Source organism: Phyllostomus discolor, chromosome 4 (genome assembly GCF_004126475.2).
Source record: "Phyllostomus discolor isolate MPI-MPIP mPhyDis1 chromosome 4, mPhyDis1.pri.v3, whole genome shotgun sequence".
Taxonomy (NCBI): domain Eukaryota; kingdom Metazoa; phylum Chordata; class Mammalia; order Chiroptera; family Phyllostomidae; genus Phyllostomus; species Phyllostomus discolor.
This window is the reverse complement of record NC_040906.2, coordinates 179,574,806-179,600,839: the sequence shown is the minus strand read 5'-3', so window position 1 is coordinate 179,600,839 and position 26,034 is coordinate 179,574,806. Positions and strand designations below refer to the sequence as shown.

The 26,034-nt window shown below is 38.5% G+C and overlaps 1 protein-coding gene across 7 annotated transcripts in view; it reads right to left on the bottom strand.

Annotated features, from left to right (window-relative positions):
• NCOA7 (nuclear receptor coactivator 7) overlaps positions 1-26,034 on the bottom strand; it is a 135,715-nt gene that overhangs the window by 30,442 nt on the left and 79,239 nt on the right. For 5 of the 7 annotated variants that reach the window (XM_036024654.1, XM_028509122.2, XM_028509125.2 and 2 more), the window contains 5 exons: positions 21,793-21,906; positions 21,085-21,210; positions 19,397-19,581; positions 14,452-15,497; positions 13,637-13,805 (listed from right to left, as the gene is read on the bottom strand). In XM_036024654.1, coding sequence (XP_035880547.1) covers positions 13,637-13,805; positions 14,452-15,497; positions 19,397-19,581; positions 21,085-21,210; positions 21,793-21,906 — 1,640 coding nt within the window. The remainder of the gene's footprint in view (positions 1-13,636; positions 13,806-14,451; positions 15,498-19,396; positions 19,582-21,084; positions 21,211-21,792; positions 21,907-26,034) is intronic. The other 2 variants (XM_028509127.2, XM_028509126.2) reach the window with 1 other exon arrangement.

Genomic DNA, 26,034 nt, shown 5'->3' with positions numbered 1-26,034 from the left:
ATGGGAAAGTTCTCTTGAGACTCATTGATCAAAAACAACAGTTACAGTTAAAAAAAAAGATGACTCAAAACTAAGTAAAAACTAAACATTTTTATGAATACCAATGATGGAGACCTACGGCTGGCAGCCTATAGCTTGGACTAAGTGGCAGATGCATTCATTGTGGACTGAATACTACTTTAAAAAAAATTAAACTGTGGCTACTACTGAAAAATTTGGGGTACCTGACACAATTCTTATTTTGGCTTCTTCTGAAAATGACGGGAATCCCTAGCAACCCCAGGCTCACGTTCTCACATAGCAACACCCGGCTGAAGGTAGTACAGAGGCTCTCGGCAGCTGTTCCCTAGAGCTGGTAATTAACACTGCCTCGGAGCTTCCCTCCCTCCATTCCTCTGCAGGCATTTAGGCTTTCAATAACTATGGCTTCTGCATACTTACTCCCAAACGCTGTGTGCAGCACCCATTGCAGGGATGAATTTTTCTGCAATGGGAAAGAGAGATGGACAAGCTACTCTCCGAAGTGCTGGCGCTCACTCCTCCACCAGAAAGCACGGCCACCACAGTGAAGAGCTCACTTATAAAGGGGGTTATTTTTTCATGAGCGCAGGTCCAGCCACAGAGTCACTGATTAACTCAAGGCATTTGCCAAAGCTGGTTAGTGAAGTTACTCATGAGTGGCTGCCTAATAAGGTCCTTCTGGAAGGTAATGAGGAATTTCTAGAACTGTAAGTTGATGAAAAAAAAAAAAAAGGTAAAACTACCAGGAAAAGAATGGAAGGAAGCAATATTGCTTTAAAACACTTTAAAGTATTAAAAAAGAGAAGTGTGAATATTTACATAAGCAGCTAATAATCCTATAACTTAAATTTGTCCAGCAGTTTCCCAAAACTTATAGCTTGTGTTAAACACAAAGAGAGAAAAATAATTCCTTTAGGGATTGCTGTGGGGGTCTTTTTTTTTTTTCTTTATTAGTGACATGCCTTAAAACATCATTATAAAATTACAGTACGACATAATGGTGTGAGACACTTAAAGTTAGTTTTCCAGAATATAGTTTGTATTCTGAGGTATACTGGGTTTGGCTACATAGGGTCTAAGTTGTTCCAGAAAGTATAGTATTTTAAAGACTATTCAACACTCTGGTCTTCTTAAAAATGACAGTCATTTTAGATTTCAATTTAACCCTAATACCATTAAAAGCCAGATGACCTTCAATCAGAAAATTTAGCATTAACTATGGTTAAAGATCTCATGTTGGGAAACTAGGCCAGTTTGAGATTCCTTTAATTCACCTTTTTTTTTTCCTCTAAGGACAATGTTCTTAACAGCATTTTGCTTGGTCTTCATGATGGTCCTTAGAACTCAGTCATCTTCCTATTGCAAAGTGAGTTTCACAGGATAATCAATTTCCTTTTTTAGGATTTTTCTTCTTGTTACAAAAGTAATACATGCTCACTAAATGTGCACAGGTAGAATGATGGCAGAGATACGCTTAACTAAGAGCAGTTTACAAAATAGTGTATATGTATGCATGTATAATTATTATATTCATCCATGCATAGAAAAAAAGGCCAAGAAGCTATAAAAATAAAGTGTAGTTAGCTTTATGTAACAAAATTATGAGCTTTTAATTTTCCTTTTTGCTTTTCTGTATTTTTCCAGTTATATAAGTTGTATGCATTATTTTAATTATAAGGCTAAGCTATTTAAGCATTTTTCTCTATTTAGACTTATAGGCTAATTTATTAATGCATCCATCCAACTAATCTTTATGAATATATTATATAGTAGATCCTGGCCTGTTTCTAGGACACAAATGTCCTAAGACTTGATCGCTGCCCTCAGATGGTTATGATCCAGTAGGAAAAAGCCATGAGAAGTCCACATTTGTAAGAGAGTGGAGTAAGCGCTATGACAGAGGCAGGAGTACAGTGGAGGGACATCTAAACCAGGCAGGGGAAGTTTCTTAGAGGAGACATTTGAACCCATGCCTTTAAGGGAGGTAGGTAAAAGGGGAAGTCAGGCACCCCAAGCAATCAGTGAGAAGTCTGATTCGCATTCATTATGTAGACACAGCTAGTTATCCACAGAAGGGTCAGAATAGGTGCAAGAGATGCTAAAGATGTTAAATGGATAAGGAAAAGCTAGACGTGGTGACTGCCCAATGGATGTGGGGAGACGAATGAGAGGCAAGCTTATGCCCACATTCTGGCTTCGTAGACTGAATGGCTGGTGGTACCAGTTACCATGATGGAGAAAGCAGGAGGCAGGAGTTCTGGGGAGTGTGGAAAGGACAAAGATGAAAACACAAAACCCAATATAGGGCATGATCTGTCTTGTGTTTGTGTGAGCCATGGGTGATCACAACATTGAAGACCACTAGGTGTACATGTGCTTGGAGCACAGCAGGAAGTTCTAAGCTTTACATGATGGGCATATAAGAAAGAATTAATTAGGTATAGGCAATTGCATATATAGTAAGAAAGAGAGAAGGTCATTTGAAGGGAAACATTTAATGAGGAAACAGAGGAAGGAAAGACTGGGCAGGGATGATAGAAGGAGAAGGGGTATCAAATGGGGGATGGTTAATGATATCAAATGCTAGAACATTAAAGTAAAACAATAACAAAATAATGCCCCTTTGTGTATCACCTTCTGGAGAATGACTATGAGATTCTAGCATTCTAACCCAAATCCAAAGCATCAGGATGTTTAGGGAAGGACCTAAGTATTCTGAATGTTTAAAGGCTGCTGTATGACTTGATTACAAAGCTAATTTTGGCATCCATTGATCTAAGCCCTGAATTCTTCATTAATATGATACATTTTCATATTTATGAAACATTACATTTCTCCACAGGCTTTAGTCTGGAACATTTCAGAATTTGGAAACTGAGATGGATTGCTACTTAGAGGAAAAATAGTGCCAGACTTCCAAGCCTTCTGCCAACGCCTCTGCATGTGGGTTGCTCACCAGACCCCGGTAGGCTGGGAGAAGACTGTGACAGTCAACCTGCAGAGAGATCATTGTAGGGTATACTGTTTCAAGAAACAAGAATTTACACATGTAGAAAAGAGAGGGGAACCCCTCGAGTTTAGAGGTATAGAATTTAAAAAATGTGCCAGGACACAAAGGTCCTAGACGTGTTGGGTAAAACCCATAAAATAACCAATCTTAATAAAACTGCAGATTCATGCAGATCGACTAAAAGCTAGAAAAGGAGGCCAGTGTGCAAAGGGCTTCAAAAACTAACACGGGGTTTAAACTTTAATCCTGAAGACTGAAGACATTTTTTTTGCAATGAGGTGACAAGATTAAACTACCATTTTACAAGATTTTTGTGGACATAAGGTAAAAAACATTTTAAGTGGAGGAACTAGAGGAAAGGAAATTGTGTTGAAGCACATGGTGCTGTGTTGATAGTAAGAGTTGCATAACAAGATAACTGGATCTTTTGATACTAGCTTCAGAGAAAATTTTGTGCATTTGTTAGTTTTTGGCCAGATAACCACTGCAGCCCATGAAAGGTCATTCTAATAATGAGCCAATCCTAGAACCAGTCTGCGACTAAGCTAAAACATCTAATATCAGAGAAAGGACATTTTAGTTAAGTTCTCTCCACATGATGTTCTGATTACACCACTCGCCATTCAGTTAGTTAGCACTCCTGGAGTATCATCCATAGAATGTCAGTCACCTCCTCTGCCCATAATCGCTGAAACACATTTAGTGAGATGAAAGGTACTTCAGAGAAATCCAAAGAGATGAATAAATTTGGGGATGCTGCAAATTTTCATTCCCTCATTAACTAAGAAATGACTTAGAGGGTAGGAAGGATTCCTTTCCCACTCTATTTCAGTGATCTATCAGTGATTCTCAACTTTTTTCTTTCTTTTTTGATTTAAAATTTATTGTGTATTTTTCCATTACCATTTAGTCCCCTTATACCCCCCTCCCCCAGCACTCACCACACTGTTGTCAACCTTCCTCATCTCATGGCACACATAAACTTATTACTAAAATTCTGCAGCACATCGAAATATATTATTTTCCAATCTGACAGAAGTGGTAGAATTTTGATTGACTTACAAAAAAAAGTAAGTACCTACCCTTTTTACTCAAAAGTGACTTTTTAAGAAATCAAGTGCCTGTTCTTATATATAAGGATTTCTAGTACCAAGAATTAACCAATCAGGTACAACCTTATGTGACATGACCAATAAGATACCACTCTATTATTTATGGCTTAAGACAGGGCGTTCACACCAGACGGCTGTTGTTGTGTTGGTGGTTGTCATTTTTTAAATTAGACAGTCTAAGGGAAAAGAAGTCATTGCTCCTGATGAAACAGTCAGATACTGGAAGTGTGCCTTTTGCAACACACTAGTTGAAAGTTGCTGGACTAAATAAAGACATAATTAATACTTTCAACCGCCTGCTGTGGTATCTGGTTATGCGAATGGGGTTTGAAATCTAAGAGATTTCAGTAGAAACCCTGGATTTGATATTTCACCAGTTTGAACAAAGTGGTTTCTACAGTTGTGAAGAGGGAATAAGGGCACGTGCCTCACAGAACTATCATGAGTCTTAACTGAGTTAGCCTGTGCAGAGAATCATCCTGGGTGTCGTGCCTGGCACAGAGTCCAGGAGGGCATTGGTTTAGTGCCCTGCCTGCCCTCTTAGCCCTCTCTGACTTAGAACTGGAGAAATAGATAACCAAGCAGGTGAGTTAATTTCTTTGATGTTCCCCTTTGAGTTTATAAGAGTGACAATCCTACTTTGGATGGTGAAGATACCACAGAAGCATCTTTGTAAAGGTGTGTTCCCAAATAATCTGATGCATTTTCTATAAAGTTGCAATTCAAGTACCAGAATTATATCAGGGTCCAAAGAAGCTTCAAGTCCTAGTTTAAAACTGAATAAGATTTCAAATGGATGGCCCATCACAGAAAGCTCAGTACTTACAATTTCCAGGTTTTACTCTAAAGATTCCAAAACTAATAGTGAATACTTTTTAAGGAAAAAAGGAAAACACAGAGTTAAAAGGTTGCTCCTGACTAGGATCTGCCACTCCTAACAATAACGATGTAGTTTTGATGCCAAAAAAAGTTAAATACATGGTCTTCGGATGCATGGTTGCTACTGCTAGCAATGTGAAAAGGGAAAATAAATCATAATTTACACTGACTACAGTAAAGAACTGAAAACCAACAGGATTTGGACTAAAAAAGTCTTTAAATACATATATATATATAAAGTAATAAAGACTACATATATATATATATATATATATATATATATATATACACACATATATACGGATAACCAAATAATCTCAAAATTAAAATGTGATTAGAGATAAAATTTTAAAAAATCAATTATATCCTACCATACCAGTAACAGGAAAAATTGTAAAGAAAAGAAAATAAAACCAAGAAATTCCTATGAAGGTATATTAAGGGAACTATGAGCACAAAACTCTATTTACACAGAGCTAAGAACTAACTATGGAACATATTTAACTATGAACACTAATTCTTTTCTATAGCATATTTCCATTGGATACCTTTGGGGGAACTGCTGACCCACAGAAAAGGCACACTTCCTAAAAATCAGGGCCTTGAACGCTGGGTTCCGTTCTCTGGGCAGGGCAACCAGGGCAAACTCTGGAGAGTATACACACTGCAGGAATCTCTGCTACTGCTCACAAACTGGATCTGAGAAATATATATGCTGTATGCCATGTATGCTGCAGCACCTTCTAAAAGGTCAGATACTTGTGTGCTCTTGGGTACATTACTCATTTTAATTTGGAAAGCATAAAAAAATCCTAACTATTTTAAAGTACTTGGGAACTTTTCATTACTCTTGACATGTAAGAAAACATTGTGCTTTCTAAGGAAATGTTATGTTTTCTAAAACAGCATAGATTTAACATGTACGATGACTTTATTCTAAATGTGGGCGGGCACAGAATATAACTACCCATTATAAATCAAAGGGCTTGCTGATCTTAATTAGAAGCTGATTAGAGAAACATGGTATTTTAGAAATAAGAATAAAATATATATTTGTATATCAAGATATAAATAGATTACTAAAGAAATCGTGTAGAATAAAAACCCTCAGGCCATTACTATATCAAACAAATGGTATAGAAGAAGCTCTCACTCAACTTGAAAATAAAACATTTGTAAAGCTACATTAGCTTCCTTTTTCATCTACCAAAATGATAAAGAATCATACTACTTAGATTTCCCAGCATGAGGCAAAAAGGGCATTATTATTCTGGTGGTGTAATGCCACAGGCTTTCATGTGCAACATGTACTTAAAAGCCTTAAAAATATTCTCTGACTTGGTAAAACCACCTGCAGGATTTCACAAAGGTGTTTAATGTAGCATTTCTTATAATAGCAAACAATTTGGAACAACCTAATATCCAAAGAGGAAACATGGTTGAATCAACAGGAACACATGATGAGGGTACTAACTATCTTGTTCATGTACATAAAATAACACAGTATTTGATATGGAAAATGTGTACGACTTATAAATAGGGAAAAAGCAGATTGCAAAGAGCAGATTCTGCCTTCTCCCCTTACTTATCTGTGTGTTCAAGTATTGCTGAAATTATCTTAGCATAATTATTTAAGTTAAAAGATGTTTTTAAATACCCTCTTTTTCTCCCCTTTTCCCTCTTTTACTAGCTTACTTATTACCCAAATCACACTAACCAATTAATTCAGCCTAGATTAAACATTTATGCATGACTTGGCAGATTCTACATAATTCCTGAAATTTAATGCCATTTCCATCTTATTTACTTAAAAAGCTGAATAATATGAAATCAATTATTATAAAATATTTCAGAGATTAATAGGACATAGTAATTGGAAAAAGGGAAAGTTTTAATTTGAAAAGGAATTATTGGTGCCAAAAAGGTAATAATCTCTTAAAGTTAAGAAAGAAAAAATATATAATAATTTTTTTATACAGAACAGTATCCAAATCTTTGGAATACAATACATATTAAGTCTCTAGAGAGGAGACTTAATATGTATTGGGGAGGAAAATGCAGATGAACAAATACTGTGAATATAATCAAATACAATAAAGTTTCCACCCAATATGCCTAACTCCTTTAGGCAATCCCTACACTTAAATTATCTTTATGGGTCATACACATAAATTCTTTGGCCACTCCATTTTCTATACTGTACTTCACACCCCTGTGGCTATTCTGTGACTGTCTGTTTTTACTTCTTAATCCCCTCACCTCTTCACCTGTTCCCCAGAAACCCTTATGGAGAGGAACTCTTCATAAGCTCCTCAGGATAGGGTCCTAGTCTTACTTTTCTACAACTAGCCCAGTGCCTGCCAGGGCACATGCACTCAATCACTGTTTGTTCAAATATGATCTACTTACTTAACTCTCGCCATGACCCATTTTTCAAATTAAGAAATCATGTTTCAAACAGGTAAAACGGCCCACAGTTCCTATGGACTCTCCTTCATCACTGCCTGATTCTGAGGGTCATTGCTTCACTGGCCAGGGCAGGGCAGTCCAACACCCCACCCCCACCCCTCTTCCAGGGCAGGGCACAGTTTTGTCTCTTCTACTTCAGATACCTTCTAGCTCTTGTGCAAAATGAAGGTGCAAAAATTAATGCTTGTCAACCACCTTATTGATTGTAGCACTCTGTCAGTATAGGGTTACCTTCCAGATAAAATATTTAGTGTTGTTTTTAGAGTTATAAAAGTATAGATTAATAAGGAAGCTAAAAATAAATTTTCATAAAATTTACAAAAAGTATTAGGTTTAGTAAAGGAAAATGCAGATGAACAAATACTGTGAATATAATCAAATACAATAAAGTTTCCACCCAATATGCCCAACTCCTTTAGGCAATCCCTACACTTAAATTATCTTTATGGGTCATACACATAAATTCTTTGGCCACTCCATTTTCTATACTGTACTTCACACCCCTGTGGCTATTCTGTGACTGTCTGTTTTTACTTCTTAATCCCCTCACCTCTTCACCTGTTCCCCAGAAACCCTTCCCATCTGGCAACCATCAAAATGCTCTCCATATCCATGATTCTGTCTCTGCTCTCTTTGTTTTAGTTTGTTTTATAGATTTCAACTTTTGATAGGTATGTGTTTATTGACATTTCATTGTTCAGAGTTTTGATTTTTTTTTAAAATAAGTCCCTTTAACATTTCATAAAATAATGGTTTGGTAAGGAAAAACTCCTTTAGTTTTTTTTCTTTCCTGGGAAGCTCTTTATCTGTCCTTCAATTCCAAATCATAGCTTTGCTGAGTAAAGCAATCTTGTAGGTCCCTGCTTTATATGACTTTGAATATTTCTTGCCAATGCTTTCTAGTCTGCAAACTTTCTTTTGAGAAATCAGATGACAGTCTTATGGGAACTCCCCTGTAGGTAATCAGCTGCATTTCTCTTCCTGCTTTTAAGATTTTCTCTTTATCTTTAACGTTTGGTATTTTAGTTATGATGTGTCTTGGAGTGGGCTTCTTTGTATCATCTTGTTTGGGACTCTCTATGCTTCCTGGACTTGCATGTCTATTTTCTTCACCAAATTAGGAAGCTTCCTTTCATTATTTTTTCAAATAGATTTCCAATTTCTTGTTCTGTCTCTTTTCCTTCTGGCACCTTTATGATGTGAATGTTGGAATGCTTTAAGTTGTCCCAGGGGCTCCTCACACTATCCTCATTTGGGGGGGGGGGTCTTTTTCCTCTTGTTCTGATTGGTTGTTTTTTACTTCCTTATGTTCCAAATCATTGATCTGATTCTCAGTTTTGTCCACTCTACTGTTGTTTCCCTGTAAATTGTTCTTTATTTCAATTAGTGTATCCTTCATTTCTGACTGAATCTTTTTTATGCTGTTGAGGTCCTGACTAAGTTCCTTAAGCATCCTTATCACTAGTGTTTGAACTCTGCATCTGATAGGTTGCTTATCTCCATTTTGTTTAGTTCTTTTTCTGGAGTTTTGATCTGTTCTTTCATTTGGGCCATGTTTCTTTATCTCCTCATTTTGGCAGCCTCCCTGTGCTTGTTTCTGTATATTGGGTAGATCTGCTATGACTCCCTGTCTTGGTAGCATGGCCTAATGTAATATGTCCTGTAGATTTCTGCGGCACAGCCTCCTCTTTCACCCAGGCTAGATATTCAAGGTGCACCCTTTGTGTGGGCTGAGTAAACCCTCCTCTTGTAGTTGGACCTTGATTGCTGTTGACAGGCCAAGGGAAAGGATTTACCCAGGCCAGTCAGCTGCAAGGACTGGCTGTGACCACTGACCACCAACTTCCACCCTCCATGGAGGATCAGCTGCACAGGGGCTGGGTTGTGGTGCTCCCATGTGGTTGGTAGCTATCCACTGGACTCAAAGGCTCTGAAGTTTCCCTGAAAATGTAGGCCATGGTCAGCCACCACCTGTGTTCTGCCTAGGCTGCCCAGCATGAGCTACCAAGCAATCTGCAAGTAGATGTTACTTGTGCTGGGTTTGGAGGCTCCCATGAGAAGTGAAACTATGATCTAAATTTGGCTGATGCTAGTGCCAGTTGTAGGGCCAGTTAGCCAGAGGTGTGGTGCTGGGGTCTCACTGAGGCTAGCTGTTGTCTGCTTGAGAGGATTTAGGAAGATGTGAAGCCTGAGCTGAGACCAGCCATTAATATGGAAAGGCCACTGTTAACAGCTTGGGTAAGCCCATGAGTTTGCTGGGGTGAAGACTGGTGGATTCATCAGTGCAGAGCCAACCATGTAAGCCAGGTTAATGGAGTCTCAGATATGGCTTCCACCTTCTGGCTCTGTGGCTCAGAAAAGGAGCAATGGCCTCTAACCACCTTTGTGTCTTAGAGAAAGCTGCCCCCCAGCTCTCGCCTTGATGCCAGGCACTTTGTTCCTCCCCGTATGCCACTGGTGCCTTTCAAGCAGCCACCCCAGTGCCGGAGCTCAGAGGGGATAAGTCTGAGTAAGTCCGTGTGCAGCCCTTTTAAAAGATGCTGCTAGGGATTCCAGTAGTTACTTTCTTCAACTCCAGCCCCACTGGTTTTCATGGCCAGAAGTTATGGGGACTCATCTCTGTGGCACTGGAACCTTGGGCTGGGGCTCTGATGTTGGGCTGGGACTCCTCACACCTGAGATATCCCTCCACCTGAATTTTTATCCACTACCTGAGGGTGTGAAACCCGCCTGTTCCATGTATCCATGTCTTCTGCCTGGATAGATGTGGTTTCTTTAGTTTTGTAGTTGTCAGACTTTCATTCAACTTGAGTTCTGACAGTTCTGGGTAATGGTTGTTCTACAGTTTAGTTCTAATTTTGATGTGGTTGTACCAGGAAGTGAGCCATGTTTACCTATGCCTCCATCTTGCCTGAAAGTCTAAATACAATAAAGTTTTAAGTAGGCAAATTCCAGCATGATTTGGCTATTCTGGCTCATAGTCACTTACAGGATGGTGTGTAGGCCCTGGTCTAACAGTACAATACTTGACAGTGGTTCTCAGTTTGAAATGGTTCTGTCTCTCAGAGGACGTCTGTAAATGTCTGGAGACACTTTTGGCTGTCACAGCTGGGGAGGTGCTACTGGCATCGTGGATAAAGGCTGTGTATGCTGCTAAACATGCTACTACTCACAGGACAAAAAATTATGCAGCTCACAGTGTCTATAGTGCCAAGGCTGAGAAACACTGTGTAGATAACTAAAATAAGGTAGAATTATACCCAGTGTCCTCATGTGTAAATTAGCATCAAGAGTGAGCATCTGAAAAACCTGTGGTATCCCAGGTTTATGCCAAGTTCTGGACACTTGGTAAATCTCCCAAACACACGACTGTCATCTTGCAATGATGGAAGAGGAACCGAGGATTTCACAAATGGCAATGGAAACAGGCTAGGTTTAAAGTCGACATACACTTAATCCTCAGCAAAAGTGGTCCTGTCTCAAGCAGCAGAGGATCAGTGTGCAAGAAGAACTAGCAGCATTTTGGATCCACGGTTGTCTTAGATCTTTTGACAACTTCAACAGAGTTAAATAAAAACAGTATGTATTTAGGCAGTTTTAAACTACTTTTTATTTCTAATTTTTAGGATCTAAAATTTGATAACAAGTGTGCACTGACAGCAAAGGAGACAGACACTACAGGCAGCTCCCCATCCACGCTTTCCCTGCCCTCCGCCCTCCCCATTTTCTCACTCGGCGCACTATTCGTTCAATGATGGAGTTAAACAAGCTAGAGAGCATGCTGTAAATGCAGAGGGGATATTTTTGGTAGAATTAACTTTTAGTAATAAAAACAAAAAGAAAAAAGCACAAAGATTTTTAAGAAGCATAGAGAGGAATAGTGAAACCATTTGTAAAGTCATGTCAACACCAAAATATTGTTCTCCTGCGACAAGGAGCTTTGGCGCATGAGCAGATGACAATAAGTTGTCATGTCTGGAAGGTCTATGAGAGGACACTGTAACCAAGAAAGGGAGCCACTGCTAGGACGGAACTCGGCTGCTGAAACTTTAATGCATGTAAAGATCCATTTAAGCAGAAAGGCAAGTAGAAATGCTTAGTTTCTTCTAGCAAGGGAATCCAGAAATCACCATCAGAGTAAGAAAATCATTGCATGCTACTTCTTGGTTCCTTAAGGACTTTTTTGAGCCTTATGTCCTAAAGAATTGCATAAATTAAAAATAAACATAAGCTTTTCTTATTTCTTACTGTGCACCTGGACGTCTGAGTGGGAATTAACAATAAGATTTCTCCATCTTTCTCAATCTTAAGCTACAGTGTGGCTTCCTTTAAGGTGGGTTGAAATGGAGATACATAAAGGAGCAATTAAAACAAAAATTTCCAAACACATACACAAAAAATCCATCATTAATACAGTGAGCTATGATGCCTCCCAGACAATCTTTGTTTATTTAATAGTTCAAGAAAGAAAAGTAAGTATTGCCAGGTTATTTGCTAGCCAAAGACAGATAAGTAAAGGACACTAAGTATAAAATACAATATAATGAAATTCAACAAGTGACCTACTTTAAATAGCTCACAAAAAAATCACTTGTGTGAAAGGTCAAAGAGAAGTACCATTTCAGCATTACAGACTTCTTCTGGGTTAAAGAATGACAGTAAAATTAACTACATGTGTGAGGTTGCTATAATTATTCTAGAAGATTCCCCTTCCTCATGTTATAAATAATACATTTTCCAAGGGGAGAAATGCTGTATGTGATGGGTAGTTTTTCTGATAGACCCCTGACGTTCACATGGCTGAACGTTCCAGTGCTTGGTTGTTCTGGCTTACAAAATCAGGAGTTGGCTTCAATCTCTAAGGTATTGTCTGGCTGTCACACTTGATTTTCAAACTCTGATTTTAATAGGACTAAACAAATTTACATTGCTTCCGTGGAAACATATTAAAATAATAATAACAGACACATTTTTGTTTTGTCTCCACAATATCCCTAGATTAAAGTTTCAGTGAGATGCTGCGGGGGTTGCAGGCATGGGTAGAGGTGTATATGACATAAATACAAAACAAATTATGTTTAATGTTCATGTTAATGTAGGTGTGTGTCTAAGACAGTGAAAAGATATTAGTGAATTCATTAACTAAAATCCAACTAACTCTTTCCAAAATTTTAAGTCCCATTTGTTTTTCAAATTAAAGTATATTTATTAAAATAAGACAATTCCTGGTGAGAATTCTCATTCTGGATACCAATCAGCCTGGAAGTGTACCCTTGCTTGGAATTTAATTTTGCTTTATTATTAGTAATTCATGCTTAAGGAAGTTCACTAAGTGTGTATTCTTGGCAGGTGTGTGCCAGAATTTCTGCCCAGATGCTGGTGTTTGATGAATGGTCAGGCAAAAGAAGTATGTGTCAGTTTAACAATTTTGAAAACTAACTTCAAGGCCTTTCTTAAGGCATTTTTATTCTACCACATACACTAAAGGAAAATAATTTCTTCTAAAACTATGTTTCCTGTTTTTATTATAAAAATGAATTCAGTGATGCACTGCTGAAGAATTTCTATGCACTATGTGCTCTCCTGGACTGTGATATAACCAATAAAATTTCTTTGTTGGTAATTCAAAATGCAAATCTCTGGAGGGATATCCTCCCTGAAGCCTACCCACGTGATCTCATGTCACGTTTCTCAAGCTGCTGAGTCGAAGATATTCCCTCCACGAGGCCAAAGCAATCTTCAGTTCCCCAGAACAATAAGCACTTTAAAAACTACAGTCATGCCTCTCTCCAGCATTAGAGGGGTTTGGATCTGCTCCACAGAACTCCTTGCTCCTCAACGGAAGAGCACTTCTAATTACCGGCACCTGAAAATACCTAAGTCTTCTTTCATTTAAAATTCAACTGCGTAGAAAGTTGTGAAAGTGGTTCCGCACACAGTACCAATAATGACCTCCAATTTGCTAGACTGAAACCACCCTTCAGCAGGTAGCTACTCAAATAATATTCTTCTAGAAATTCTAAAATGTACATGAGAAATCTCTTATTTAAGGATAAAATGAAGTATTTTAAGATTAAGTAAAAATAATTAAGATGCAACTAGACTCTAGCTGACCAACAGCTTTTCCATGTTAGCCCACACTCACCTCTCCCGAGGGACAGCAAACCAGTACTCGGGCTGTTTCCTTCGCTTGCCGTACTGCTGGACCATGGCTGCAGAGTGAGTGGCAAAGGATTTTCTCATTGGTTTTCCCACTTTAATGCACAGAAACATGGGTGGAGTCTTGCTTTTCTCTTCTTTTGAAGGAAGAATATCTGAATCACATATGCAAAATATCTTCAATAGTGACAATATTGATGACAGTAAAACCTTTCAGCTTACAAAGAACAGTGTTTAATCCCTTCTCAGTGATGAGAAGTCAAAACATATGGCAGAAACATCATACACCATCATCACATTGGGACTAATTACACTTTTCAGACCTTCTAGAACACAAAAGGAGAAAGCTTGGGACATTTCAGATTGGTCTCCATCACATGAGAGGCTACATATTATGAACAAGCATAAAAACCAGAAAATACCAAACAGTGGGAAATTGTGACAATTACAAGAATACTCTTAATCAATGATATGGAGGACCCAATCACACCATAATGTAACAGGCTAGAACTGAAATGTCTTCAAAACATATTTGAAACTCCTTTAGACTTAGAAATTCAAAGTAAAAAAGGAGAGTAACTTAAAAGATTAAAATAAGATTAAAAATCTATGCCATCTGAAGTTTCAAATTAGATACCATATATTGCTAGTATTTTCCAATTATTAACATATCAGTAAAGACATGCTCTATTAAGAAAATATTGTTCTCAAACGATCGTACTAGTTGTGCTACTGCATGTGCACGTTTAAGAAAGGTGACCATACCACAGAAGATAAAGACATTGAAGCAAAGTGGCTTACCTTCAATGGGCACCTGAATTCTCTTCAACAGCCACAACTGGATTTCAGATTTATTATCCACTTGTGCACCTTGACAGCTATTGTCCAGAGCAGATTCCAAAGAGTCGTCTAGAGGCTCTTTACTCATATTTTCTTCTGTAGAAGAGCCTAGTTGCAGGGGATGGGGTGTTTTTTCTTTCACCCAGTTTTTATCAGGGTCCTTATTGCCCTCAGCTGGGGGTTCAACAGCCTGGGGAAGAGAACTACTAAGGGTGATATCTATTCCCACTGGCTCGATACTTTTGCCGTCACTTAATTCTGTCTCCTGCAAGTTATCCGATAACTGTGACCCTTCTTTGTTTTTAGTAAGATAATATTCAATAAGTTTAACCTTATCTAGATCTTCATGTATGTTCAGTGTGTTTTCCATCTGGCTTTCTGGAGAGCCAGACTGCTTGTCCACCTCCGGCATTTCATCTTGCTTCTCACAGGTTTCTAAATCTAGGGCCCCCTTCAGTTCAGCATCACTCTCTGTTCTTGAAAAGTCTGGGGCTGACTGCACCTGCATTTCCATAGCAGAACTGATTATCTGTGCCTTAGCCTTCTTTTGCTCCTCTGGGTCAAGAGAAAGGCACTCCTTTGAGGTGTCTCTTTTGTCCATTCTGCTATCATTTTGAGAGGGAAGTTCTTCCAAGTCAACGAAGTCATCTTCTCCTCCTAAAAGGGAATTTTCTTTGGCTATAGATTTAGATGCAGTATGAGTGCCAGAGGGTCCTTTGCTGACCTCGGTTACTGTGGTAGATCCATTGGTGGCCTCCACAGAGGATTCCAGGTCCTTTAACTTTCCTGACACCAAGCTGTCCGAGGGCTTCGTATGTGTGTGTTCTGTTGGTTTCTCCAAAGGCTGTGTTGATTTGGAATCTGAAGTGATGGTTCTCTCTTCACTCGGCTGCCGTTTATCCTTGCTGAGAGATTTGAACTTACTAAACGGGTTGATATCCTTTTCTGAAGCTAGGTCTTCCCATTCTCCAGGCCTGTACAGAGGACAAAGATCCTGAGGTAGGTCACTGTTGAGGGAAAAATGGTGGGTGCACATGGAATGTTAAAAACAAAACCAAAAACAAAATGGAGGAAAAGCAAAAACCAAAACAAAACCCAGCCAAAAACCAAAACATAAATATGCCACAACTTAAATTAACGGGTAAATGATTTCAGAATAAGAAAATTAAATTTAAAAAATTAACTTCAAAATGAAACATAAATCAACCAGAAGTGGCAAAACAAAACTGCGAAAGCTGCACATCCTGCTAGGAGACATGGACGGTGTTTGCAGTCATTTATGAACACAGAGCTGTCACTACCAGCTTTTAGTGATGAAATGATGTTCTGATTTAATGAAGGAAAAGACAAAGCAGAGGAAACATCTTAGTACTATGACTAAAATTCCTTAGATATGAAAAGCTTTTTTTTTTATAATGTAGTACACAAGCCAAACCAGTAATTAATTCTGAATGCTCATAGATTGAGTAGCTACACATTTAAGTGACTGGCCCTGAACCCTAGTTTCAGGTTTCATGACTTAGGATCTAATGCTTCCAATGACCGACATCCTTCTATTCCCGAGAGAGCAAGAAGAAGCTTCCATTACTACTGGAACAGCATATACTGCCTATTCCATTTTATAACTTAAAAATTTATAGAGATGTAAATCAAAGAAGCTCTTACAATACCTAAATTTCTTAACTCTTTCATTTTATAACAGTTATCATTTTACTTTATGGCAATGGGCAACTGGTTTTATCCGCTGAAACTTCCTAACCTGGGCTGCAGTCAATTTTTTCTTTACTACCCATATTTGAGTTATATAAAAATACTGACTAAACATGTTCTCCCAAATTTAAGATAGTCAAAAAACATATGTCTTAAACCAAGACTGGAAATATCTGGAGTAATCCATGTTTTCACTTTCCTCAGCATTTACACTGGGTTAAAAACAGAGACAGAAAAACCCTTTTTGAAAAGAACATTTTCAGATTTCAGAAATACTTTTTTTTTCCTAAAAAGGCTTGATCATATCCTAGAGTCAAATGAATTAGTGTAATTTGGCATAAATTCCATGTTAGGGCCCAAAATTTAATTTGGCATATTAAAGGCTATAAAAGGCCTGCAACAAAGAAACCTAGCTTTTCACATATTTGGTTAATAAGGAATACTTTCTTCCACGAACATCCAAACCCCTTTCTCATCGCTTCCTTATCTACTTAGCTCGGCCCCCAGAAAGAATACATTTGCCTCTACTCAGCCTCCTGTATTACCTTCTTGTCTACCCCTCCCTCCTTGTTTTTCGTTCCAATCCAAGCTGAGATTAATTTAGTCATCTGCTTTTTCTGCACTGCAGCTGCCAAGCACTGCCGGGGCAAAGTACATAGTTGTGTCAACCCAATCTGCTGCTGATGAATGTCTTCTGGACTCAGCCAGGCAGCTAATGATGATCAATAATCCTTTCAGTTGCTCCCTGCCTGTTTTCTATGGCAGCTGCAATTATAAAATGTCCTACACAAAAAATACAAAGCTTGAAGTTGAAGATGGAGAGATTTTATACATGCACACACAATTTGCACACGGCAGCTAGATAATCTATAGTTCTTATTTTACCATATAATTTTTAGTAATAATAACATGTTAATCAATTTTCAATTTTTAAACAAGTGATGGAATTCTGAAGTCAATAATACTAAGTGCATTTCACACTGATTGCACTCATATAATTTGTTCTGCTCATTGGTGCATATGTTGTTCATTAGACTGAAAAGTCTTTATATACCTGTGTCAAAAGCAGGAATCAGTGCATGAGTCTGAAATAATTTCACCACATTAGCAGCCAGTTAGTTCTTAACTCTTCTGTCTCTCCCAGGTATGCCATTAGCCCTGTATCCCAGATCATTAAACACAATCTCACAATGAGAGAAATCTTTCTGTAAAGATGTATTTTCCCTTTCTATTATTTAAAAGGATACTTAACATCCTAAGCTGAAGACACACAATGGTATTATTCCATTAGAACTCATCAAGAGGGAAGAAACGCCCTTATTTGCCTGATCATGCACTGCCGCCCTCAACTATATCTTTACCTATTATCTTCTTTCCTCTTTCCACAGAGAACACAATGTTCATTCTTTCTTTCCAAAACTAATTCCTCACTGCCTCTTCTCTACCTCCATCGAAGACTCCAAGGCAGTAGGACACTCCTTCATTTGGTTCTCATGGAATGCTGTGGACACTTCTGTGTGTACAGGGCCTTCGACTGCTTCTGTCCACCTGTCTGTTGTACCCAGCAGACTGCAGGCTCCTCAAGGGGAAGGCCCAGGACCCACACCTCTTCATACACTAAGATGTATTAGAAGCCTCGATCCACAAGGATTACAAGACTTCCATGGCACAGTGAACAGAGTTTCAGATATGAATTAAAGGTTTACACAATAACAGCCTACCCCTATTAGATATCAGGCTATTTTCTAAGAGTTTTGGTATATCAATGCACTTAGTTCTTACAGTAGCACTATATAAGCTGAATAATACTATTCATTCCATTTTGCAATGAGAAGACTCAGGTTTGAGATTAACTCATGCAGGTCATGAAGCCATAAGTGGCAGAGCTGGAGAACCCATGAGTGTGGCTCCGGACCTAATCATTGCACAGGACTATCTCCTAAACCTCTCACTTCCAGTGGAGTTTAGAAACTGTGTCAGTACCCATGTTTAGTGCTAGCTTCAGTGGCTTGGAGTTGGGTAAGGGCCAAGTAGATCAGATACTGAGGACTATAACAGTCCAGGGGAACCTCCTGGCATAAACCCCAAGAACTTTGTGGTTCCCCAGTTACTTCCCTAGTTACCTTCCCTCCTTTTCATGAGTTCCAAGGACCAGGTTCCCTTTGCACTGTTAGGACCCACAGCTTTGCCTCACTACCTTCCTATCACTAAGGGTTTCTAAAGATTTCCTACTACAGTATATATAGAAACAGGCAAATTAACAAAATGACAGTAAGAACCAGATTATTTCTACAAGGAAATCAATTCCCTGATCTTTCTTAACCCTCTTTCTCGTTCTTCATGGGGAAATTCCTTAAAAAAAAAAACTAACTTACCTAATTTACTAACTAACTCAGTTTTGTTTTGTTTTAGATTTTATTTATTTATTTTTAGAGAGGGAAGGGAGGGAGAAAGAGAGAGAGAGAGAAACATCAGTGTGCGGTTGCTGGGGGTCATGACCTGCAACCCAGGCATGCACCTTGACTGGGAATCAAACCTGTGACACTTTGGTTCGCAGCCTGCGCTCAGTCCACTGAGCTACACCAGCCAGGGCTAACTAACTCAGTTTTATAAGGCAAAGCCAATCAGGACTAAAGTAACATTCACCCACACTTCACAGACAAAACAACCCAGAGTAACGCCCTCCTCACGCCACTTAAGGTAGTCTGGCCACAGGGACAGTGGCTGCTGCCCAGTGCTGTGCAGGACTGAGGGGAGACATGAGCTGAGAAGACAGCCTATCCCAAAATTTGAATAAAGAACATTACTCAGCTTAACAATTAAACTGAGAGAAAAACACTAAGATTCTTTCAGAAAAATTTTATTTCTTCTTTCATAAATTCATTTAAAATATGCATTGCTTTTCAAAAAAAAAAAAAATAAACCAAACAAATACCATTTCTCTGTGCTCACTTGTTCGCATTTCTTCTTTCATTTTCCTATGTTCAACCCTTCCCTGCCACTGACTTTATCACTGCCACTCCCTCTCATTTTTCTACTTTCTTAAATTTAGTGCACAAATCTTTCACGTTCAAATTTACCTCCACACAATCTCTTGCTTCTGGCCAATGCTCTCACTTTTTAATTGCATTTAATTCTTTCAAGAACCACTCCCTACCACCCCATCTTTTTCTGATAAACAAGAAACATCTCTTACGATGGTAAGGCATCTTTGATCTTCATGTGGGAAATGTCATTGTAGAGGGCAATGGAAACCACCTCCTCCATGGGGCAAATGAGGCCGTACTCCTCGCACCCATTTTCAATGACCAGGGGGTCGGATTTGTGAGGGTCAAACATGATGTTGTTAGGAGTGACGATCATGACACCACCGACCACACCCTGTAGGACAAATGGACAGGACGGAATTACTACAGGCAGGAAGCAACTACCACAGGAGCTTTAACGAATTCGTGTGTCATTCTGCTGATTTTGGTGAACCACAGCATACTGCATGACGATCACATCCTCTTTAAGAAGGCTGGAAAAACAGGCTGAAGAAATGCAGTGTCGAGTGCTGTGTGGTGAGGCAGGGAAGACAGACTGGACTCCCTGTGGCTATCAACCATGCCTGGTTCTAGCATTGCTACTACAATAGTGTAACTGTGCTGGGATCTTGCGTTACACATAGAAGTCTCAGATTCCCCAATTCCTGTCTGTAAAATGAGAGGGCTGTCCCAGATGCTTTACTGATTGAGAACCAGGTGTTTACAATTCACTCAGTACATATCCACCACGTGTCCGGCAAGGGTATGGGACTCTGCTAAGATAGCAGCTGTCTCCAAGTCATGGTGCCAAAGAACAGTCCTCACATTTCTCTCTAAAATGTTTAGAGAGCCTACATCTGGGAAAATTCGACACAAACAGGAATATAAAATTTTTGCAGAAGTGAAGATAGCTGAACTATGGAAATTAAAAGCAAAAACCAGCAGTTTGGCAGGAACTTAAAAGTCTAAAGCGCGGCCAGTTCATACTACAGATCTTGGTGGCCCCAAGCATATTATCTGCCATACAGCGCAGGATACAGATGGCCCCATTTAGGTCAATACTTCACTGTGTACTCTGAATGACTTCAGTGACAACCTGTGTAGAAATGCTTGCATCTCAAGAATTATTATAAGTCAATATTAATACTGCATTTTCCTTTTCTTTGGAAAATAAAGGGTAGTGCAGACTCGATGGCAAGTCTGTACTATCAGAACAGGAATTCACTCTATATCAACACAACCCCTTCTTCAGAGCGTTGCTAAAAGTTGGATTCGTTCTTTGTAAAAAACACCAACAACCAAAAAAACTAAACACACAACAGCATACATTTTAATACCAGCATCTTTGGCAACTAAAGGGTTGAGAACGTGCCATTTTCCAGGTTACGTACTAAGTTGTTTACATGAATTTGCCCTTTTAATTACAATACCCTACTGGTTAACTTTTATTACTGTTCCTATGTTACAGATGAGGAAAATGGAAGCTTAGGGAATTTCAATACCTTGTCCATGGCCTCAGAGCTAATGCATGCCAGAGTTGGAATTTAAATTCAGCAAGTCTGACTCCAGCATTTGTGTTAAACATATACTATGCTGTCTCCCTAATAATTTGTAGGCCAAGAACTAAAAATTATAAATCTAGGGTCAAGAAAAAAGCATATTTCTACGCAATGATCACATTCCCCTCAATAAGTAAAGTGCCAAGCATTCAACTGGGGAAAATTAATGGGCACTTGGGAAATCTTATGCAGACACTTTGGGGAAGTGAATTCAATATAGACTGCTTTCAGTAATTTGAAACCTGCTTTAGTTTTCCATAGATTCCATGACAAGGAAACAAAGTACACTGCCACAATACCTTTCCATCAGTGAAGTATCGACAATTCATTTTTAAAAATTTCACCACGCCCGGCTCATCTTCTTCAGAAGTAGATGATAGGACTCTTTCAATGGGTTTTATGGCATTTCTTGCTAAGTCAGCATCCTTTAAAAAGTGAAAATTTCCCAAATCAAATGGAAGCAATTTTTCAAAACATTATTTATATAAATCAAGCCACAAAATTCCCTGTAAACCCATTTCTATTTATCTTAAACATAAATAAGACAAATGCCTTTTGTCATTCAAAAATATGACATATATAAAAATAAGTACCTAAATCAAAGCGAAATTTTTTAAAGAATGCATACGTATTAATCCCCCAAAATGGCTCATCCAATGTCTTTGGAAAATAATCTAAAGAAATGAATTCACATTTGACTCATGGTTCAACTTCTTTAGAAAAAGGAATAAAAGTAGTACAAATAAACTATCAGTCTCGGTGAGAGTTTAACTTCATACTTTTATATATACAAGGCATGTTTCTTTGGCTTTGAGACCTTAAAGGTAAACAGGCTTCTTTTGGATAAAATACATTTTCTCAGCTAACAACAAATTACACTTAACCCTGCTCCTCTGGGGATAATTTAATATGAAATCCTGTGAAAAAGAGCATGTGGAATTCTGTAACAATATACTCTATAAGTTCATATGTAAATATAAACTACAGTACGTAAAGGACATACATACAGGGAGTTTATCATATTCTGCATCTGATGATGAAGGGGAGACAGTAGCACCAAGACTGGATGATGATAATCTTAAGGTACTAGAAGGAAAGTTGGCATCAGGCACAAAAAGTACCTGAGAATGGGGGAAAAAAAAAACCAAGGTGAGTACCAAGAATCGGGCAAACCTCAGTTAAGTTTAGAGCAGTCTCTCCACACAGCATCATTTAGGTGCATGACTCAGACCTAGCTGGACTCATAAGCAGCTTGAGGACTTCTAGACTAATCCACGAAACAATATGCAGTAATCCAATCATGTGCAGTGCAAAGGGTACCAAACCCTTCTGTAGACACTGCAGAAGCTCACAGAGGTGAGTATTCTGCACAGGCCATGTGAAGCAGATGGGTCCAATGAAGCCTTGAACAGTACACTCTACAGCATTTGGATGGGGGAAGAGAGGAGGGAGAAGCATAGCATGCTTCTAAATATAACAACTGTGTCAGGGAGAAATGAAACAAATCCAGGTTTGCTGACTCTAAGCAGGCCCTGAGTGAGAATGTAGTAAGCTCCTTATATGATAAAGTATACAATGTAATATCAATAATCTAAATACTTTCTCTTCCATCACTGTCTGGGTTTCCTAAACAACAACAAAACCCTAAAAATCCCCAAAGATATTACAAAATAGCCTCCTTCTGCAAAATGTTCTAGGTCTTGAAATATTATTATGATCTTGCTATTCACACTCTTAATGAGACATGCTACCTTTTGGCATATATCAAATACAATCATATAACCTTAAAATGGTGACCTCTAGTGTTATAAAACAATTCAGAGTTAATAATATAATATCTATCCGATACTGTTATTCACTCTCTCCCACCCCTCCAGTAATGTTTTTATATTTTATTATGCTTTTACAGTTCTCCCATTTTTTTCCCTTTATCTCCCTCCACCCTGTACCCCTCTTCCCTTCAGCAATCCCCCCCTTATTTCATGTCCATGGGTCATGCATGTAGATTCTTCGGCTTCTTCCTTTCCTATACTACTTTTAATATCATCCTATTTATTGTGTTCCTAGAAACTATGCTGCTTCTTTTTTTTTTTTAGATTTATTTTAAGAGAGACATTCATGTGTGAGAGATAAACTGATTAGTTGCCTCTCTCACACCCCCAACTGGGGACCCAGCTTGCAACCCAGGCACGTGCCCTGCCTAGGAATCAAACCAGCGAGCCTTCGGTTTGCAGGCCAGTACTCCATCCAGTGAGTCACACCAGCCAGGGCTATGCTGCTTGATCCCTGAACCATTTCCCCTTGTCTGCCCCTTCCCTGTCCCAGCTGACAACACTCCCAATGACCCCCATAAATATGATCTTTTCCTGTTCTGGTTGTTTGCTTAGTTTGTTTTTATTGTTTATATTCAGTTGTTGGTAGTTGTTAAATTGTAATTTTAATGTTCATAGTTTTGATCTCCTTTTTAAAAAATAAGTCCCTTATAACATTTCATGTAATAATAGCTTGATGATGATGAACTCCTTTACCTTATCTGGGAAGCACTTTATCTGCCCTTCCATTCTAAATGACAGCTTTGCTGGATAGATCAGTCTTGGCTGTGGGTCCTTGCTTTTCATCACTGTGAATACTTCATGACAGCCTCTTCTTGCCTGCAAGGTTTCTTTTGAGAAATAAGCTATAGTCTTATGGAAACTCCTTTGGAGCTAACACTCTGCTTTTCTCTTGTTGCTTGTAAGATTCTCTCTTTATCTTTAACCTTTGGCATTTTAATTATGATATGTCTTGGAGTGGGCCTGTTTGGGTCCAACTTGATTGGGACTCTCTGTGCTTCCAAGACTTGCATGTCTATTTCCTTTACCAAATTAGGGAAGTTTTCTTTCATTATTTTTTCAAACAGATTTCCAATTTCTTGCTCTTTCTCTTCTCCTTCTGGCATCCCTGAGATATGAAAGTTGGAATACTTGAAGTTGTCCCAAAGGCTGCATATACTACCCTCATTTTTTTTAATTCTTTTTTCCTCTTGTTGTTCTGACTCATTTTTTTGCTTCCTTATGTCCCAAATCATTGATTTGATTCTCAGTTTCATCCACTCTACTGTTGTTTCCCTGTAAATTGTTCTTTACTTCAATCAGTGTGTCCTTCATTTCTGACTGGATCTTTTTTATGCTGTTGAGGCTCTCACTAAGTTCCTTGAGCATCCTTATAACCAGTGTTCTAAACTCTGCATCTCATAGACTGCTTATCTCCAGTTCTTTGGCTGGAGTTTTGATCTGTCCTTTCATTTGGGCCATAGTTCTTTGTCTCCTCATTTTGGCAGCCTCCCTGTGCTCCCAAGCCATGGCTCTTACCTGTGCTTTTGACCAACTGGCTATATACTGGAGGTTCCAACAATCCCCTCCAACTCAGAATGCCAACTGTAAGTCCAGGTTGTCTCCTATACTTCTGAGCAACTGTCTATAAATCAAATAGGTTGCCATAATCCCACCTTGGGTTCGATTAATTTGCTAGAACAGCTCACAGAACTCAGAGAATCATGTTACTTACTAGGTCACTGGTTTATTATAAAAGGATACAACTCAGGAATAGCCACATGAAAGAGATGCACAGGGCAAGGCATGGAGAAAGGGCAGGGAGCTTCATGCCCTCTCCAGGCTCGCCACTCTCTCAGAATCTCCATGTGTTCCCCAACCTGGAAGCTCTCCTAACCTGTCATCCAGAGTTTTTATGGAGGCTTTATTACATAGTCATTTACAATTAACTAGATCACTGGCCACTGGTGATGGATTCAAATCTCCAGTACCTCTCCCCTCCCTGTAGGTGTGGGTGAGGGTGTGTGTGTGGGGAGTGTGTGTGGGGGGAGGGACAACCAACTGAAAGTTCCAACACTCTAATAACAGTGTTGTCTCCTGGCAACCAGCTGTCACCCCTAGGTGCTTTGCAAAAGGCACCTCATTTGCAAAACAAAAGATGCCTTTATCAATCTCAACACTTGGAAAGTTCCAAGGGTTTCAGGATCTGTGAGTCAGGAATTGTGGAAGACCAGATAAAGGGCTGGGCAAAAGTAGGTTAATAATACTAATAAATAATAATACAATAATTAATGAATAAATAGTAATACAAGAGTAAACTCTGTTGTGCATACTCACAACTATAAATCTACTTTTGCCCAGCTCTGTCTATATGAGAAATATGTTTTGGCCATTCTTATAAATCACATTAATGTATACATTATGCAGTAATTTTCCTAGAGTTGAAAATTTATTAATTTTTTTCAAAGTTTTAATGCATATTTCTTCTTGACTATGTGGTACTGGCAGTATCCTAATTTCTCCTTTTGATAAGCATACAAACACCAAAAGCATAATAGTACAAACTGGCCAATCATGGCCTGTTGGCTTCATGTGCTTCCCATGGAAAAAAAGTAAAGAACAATATCACCATTGCCAGAATGAAGTTATACTTAAAAGTAGCCGCATCTACTCTGAAACACAGAGATGCAGGAAGATGCTCTAGTAAGTCAGCAATGAAACTAGACGTGCTCATAGCAACCAAGCAGGCCTGTGGATGGGAATGAAAATTTGGCCTCAGCTCAGATCCGCCAATGACGGGGTTATTTACATTGAATGTCTAAATGTAGCTTTCAAAGAGAAAGACAAGAATATCTTATCATGTAGCAAATAATAAAAATTTTTGCTGGATTAATCAAGAGTGGCAAAATTGTACAATTTGCAATTCTTTCAGTTTAACAAGAGTACTAAGATCCTCAGGAAAATCTCTGTGGCCTTTCCTTGATGGTCCTGCTAAATGTCTCTGCCTTTGGCTGAATTGAGTAATTTTGTCAAAATGGCATCAAATCAAGACAAAAATGACAAAAAAATTTCTGCCTAATTTAATGTTAAAAATGGCCATAATATACCTCAGGAGTGGATTACTCTAAAGCTTACAATTCTAAATTAAACATTCTAAGAATATCTGTGTGAAATTCTACAGGGAAAATGGTCATATTAATTTTACTTTTCTTGATGCCCTAGAAAGTACTTTAACACAAATTAATAATAGTTCAGTAAACTGTGTTAATCATTTGCAAAACATTCATCTCTGAACAGTTTATAAGTACCAGATGCTGTTAGAATTCTTGGACCCAAAGGAGAGGAAAGACTGAACCAATGCACATTATGATTGATGATAATTTTGTGACACTAATAATGAGGCATTAAAAGTGGCAATAAAAGATAAATGTAAAATTT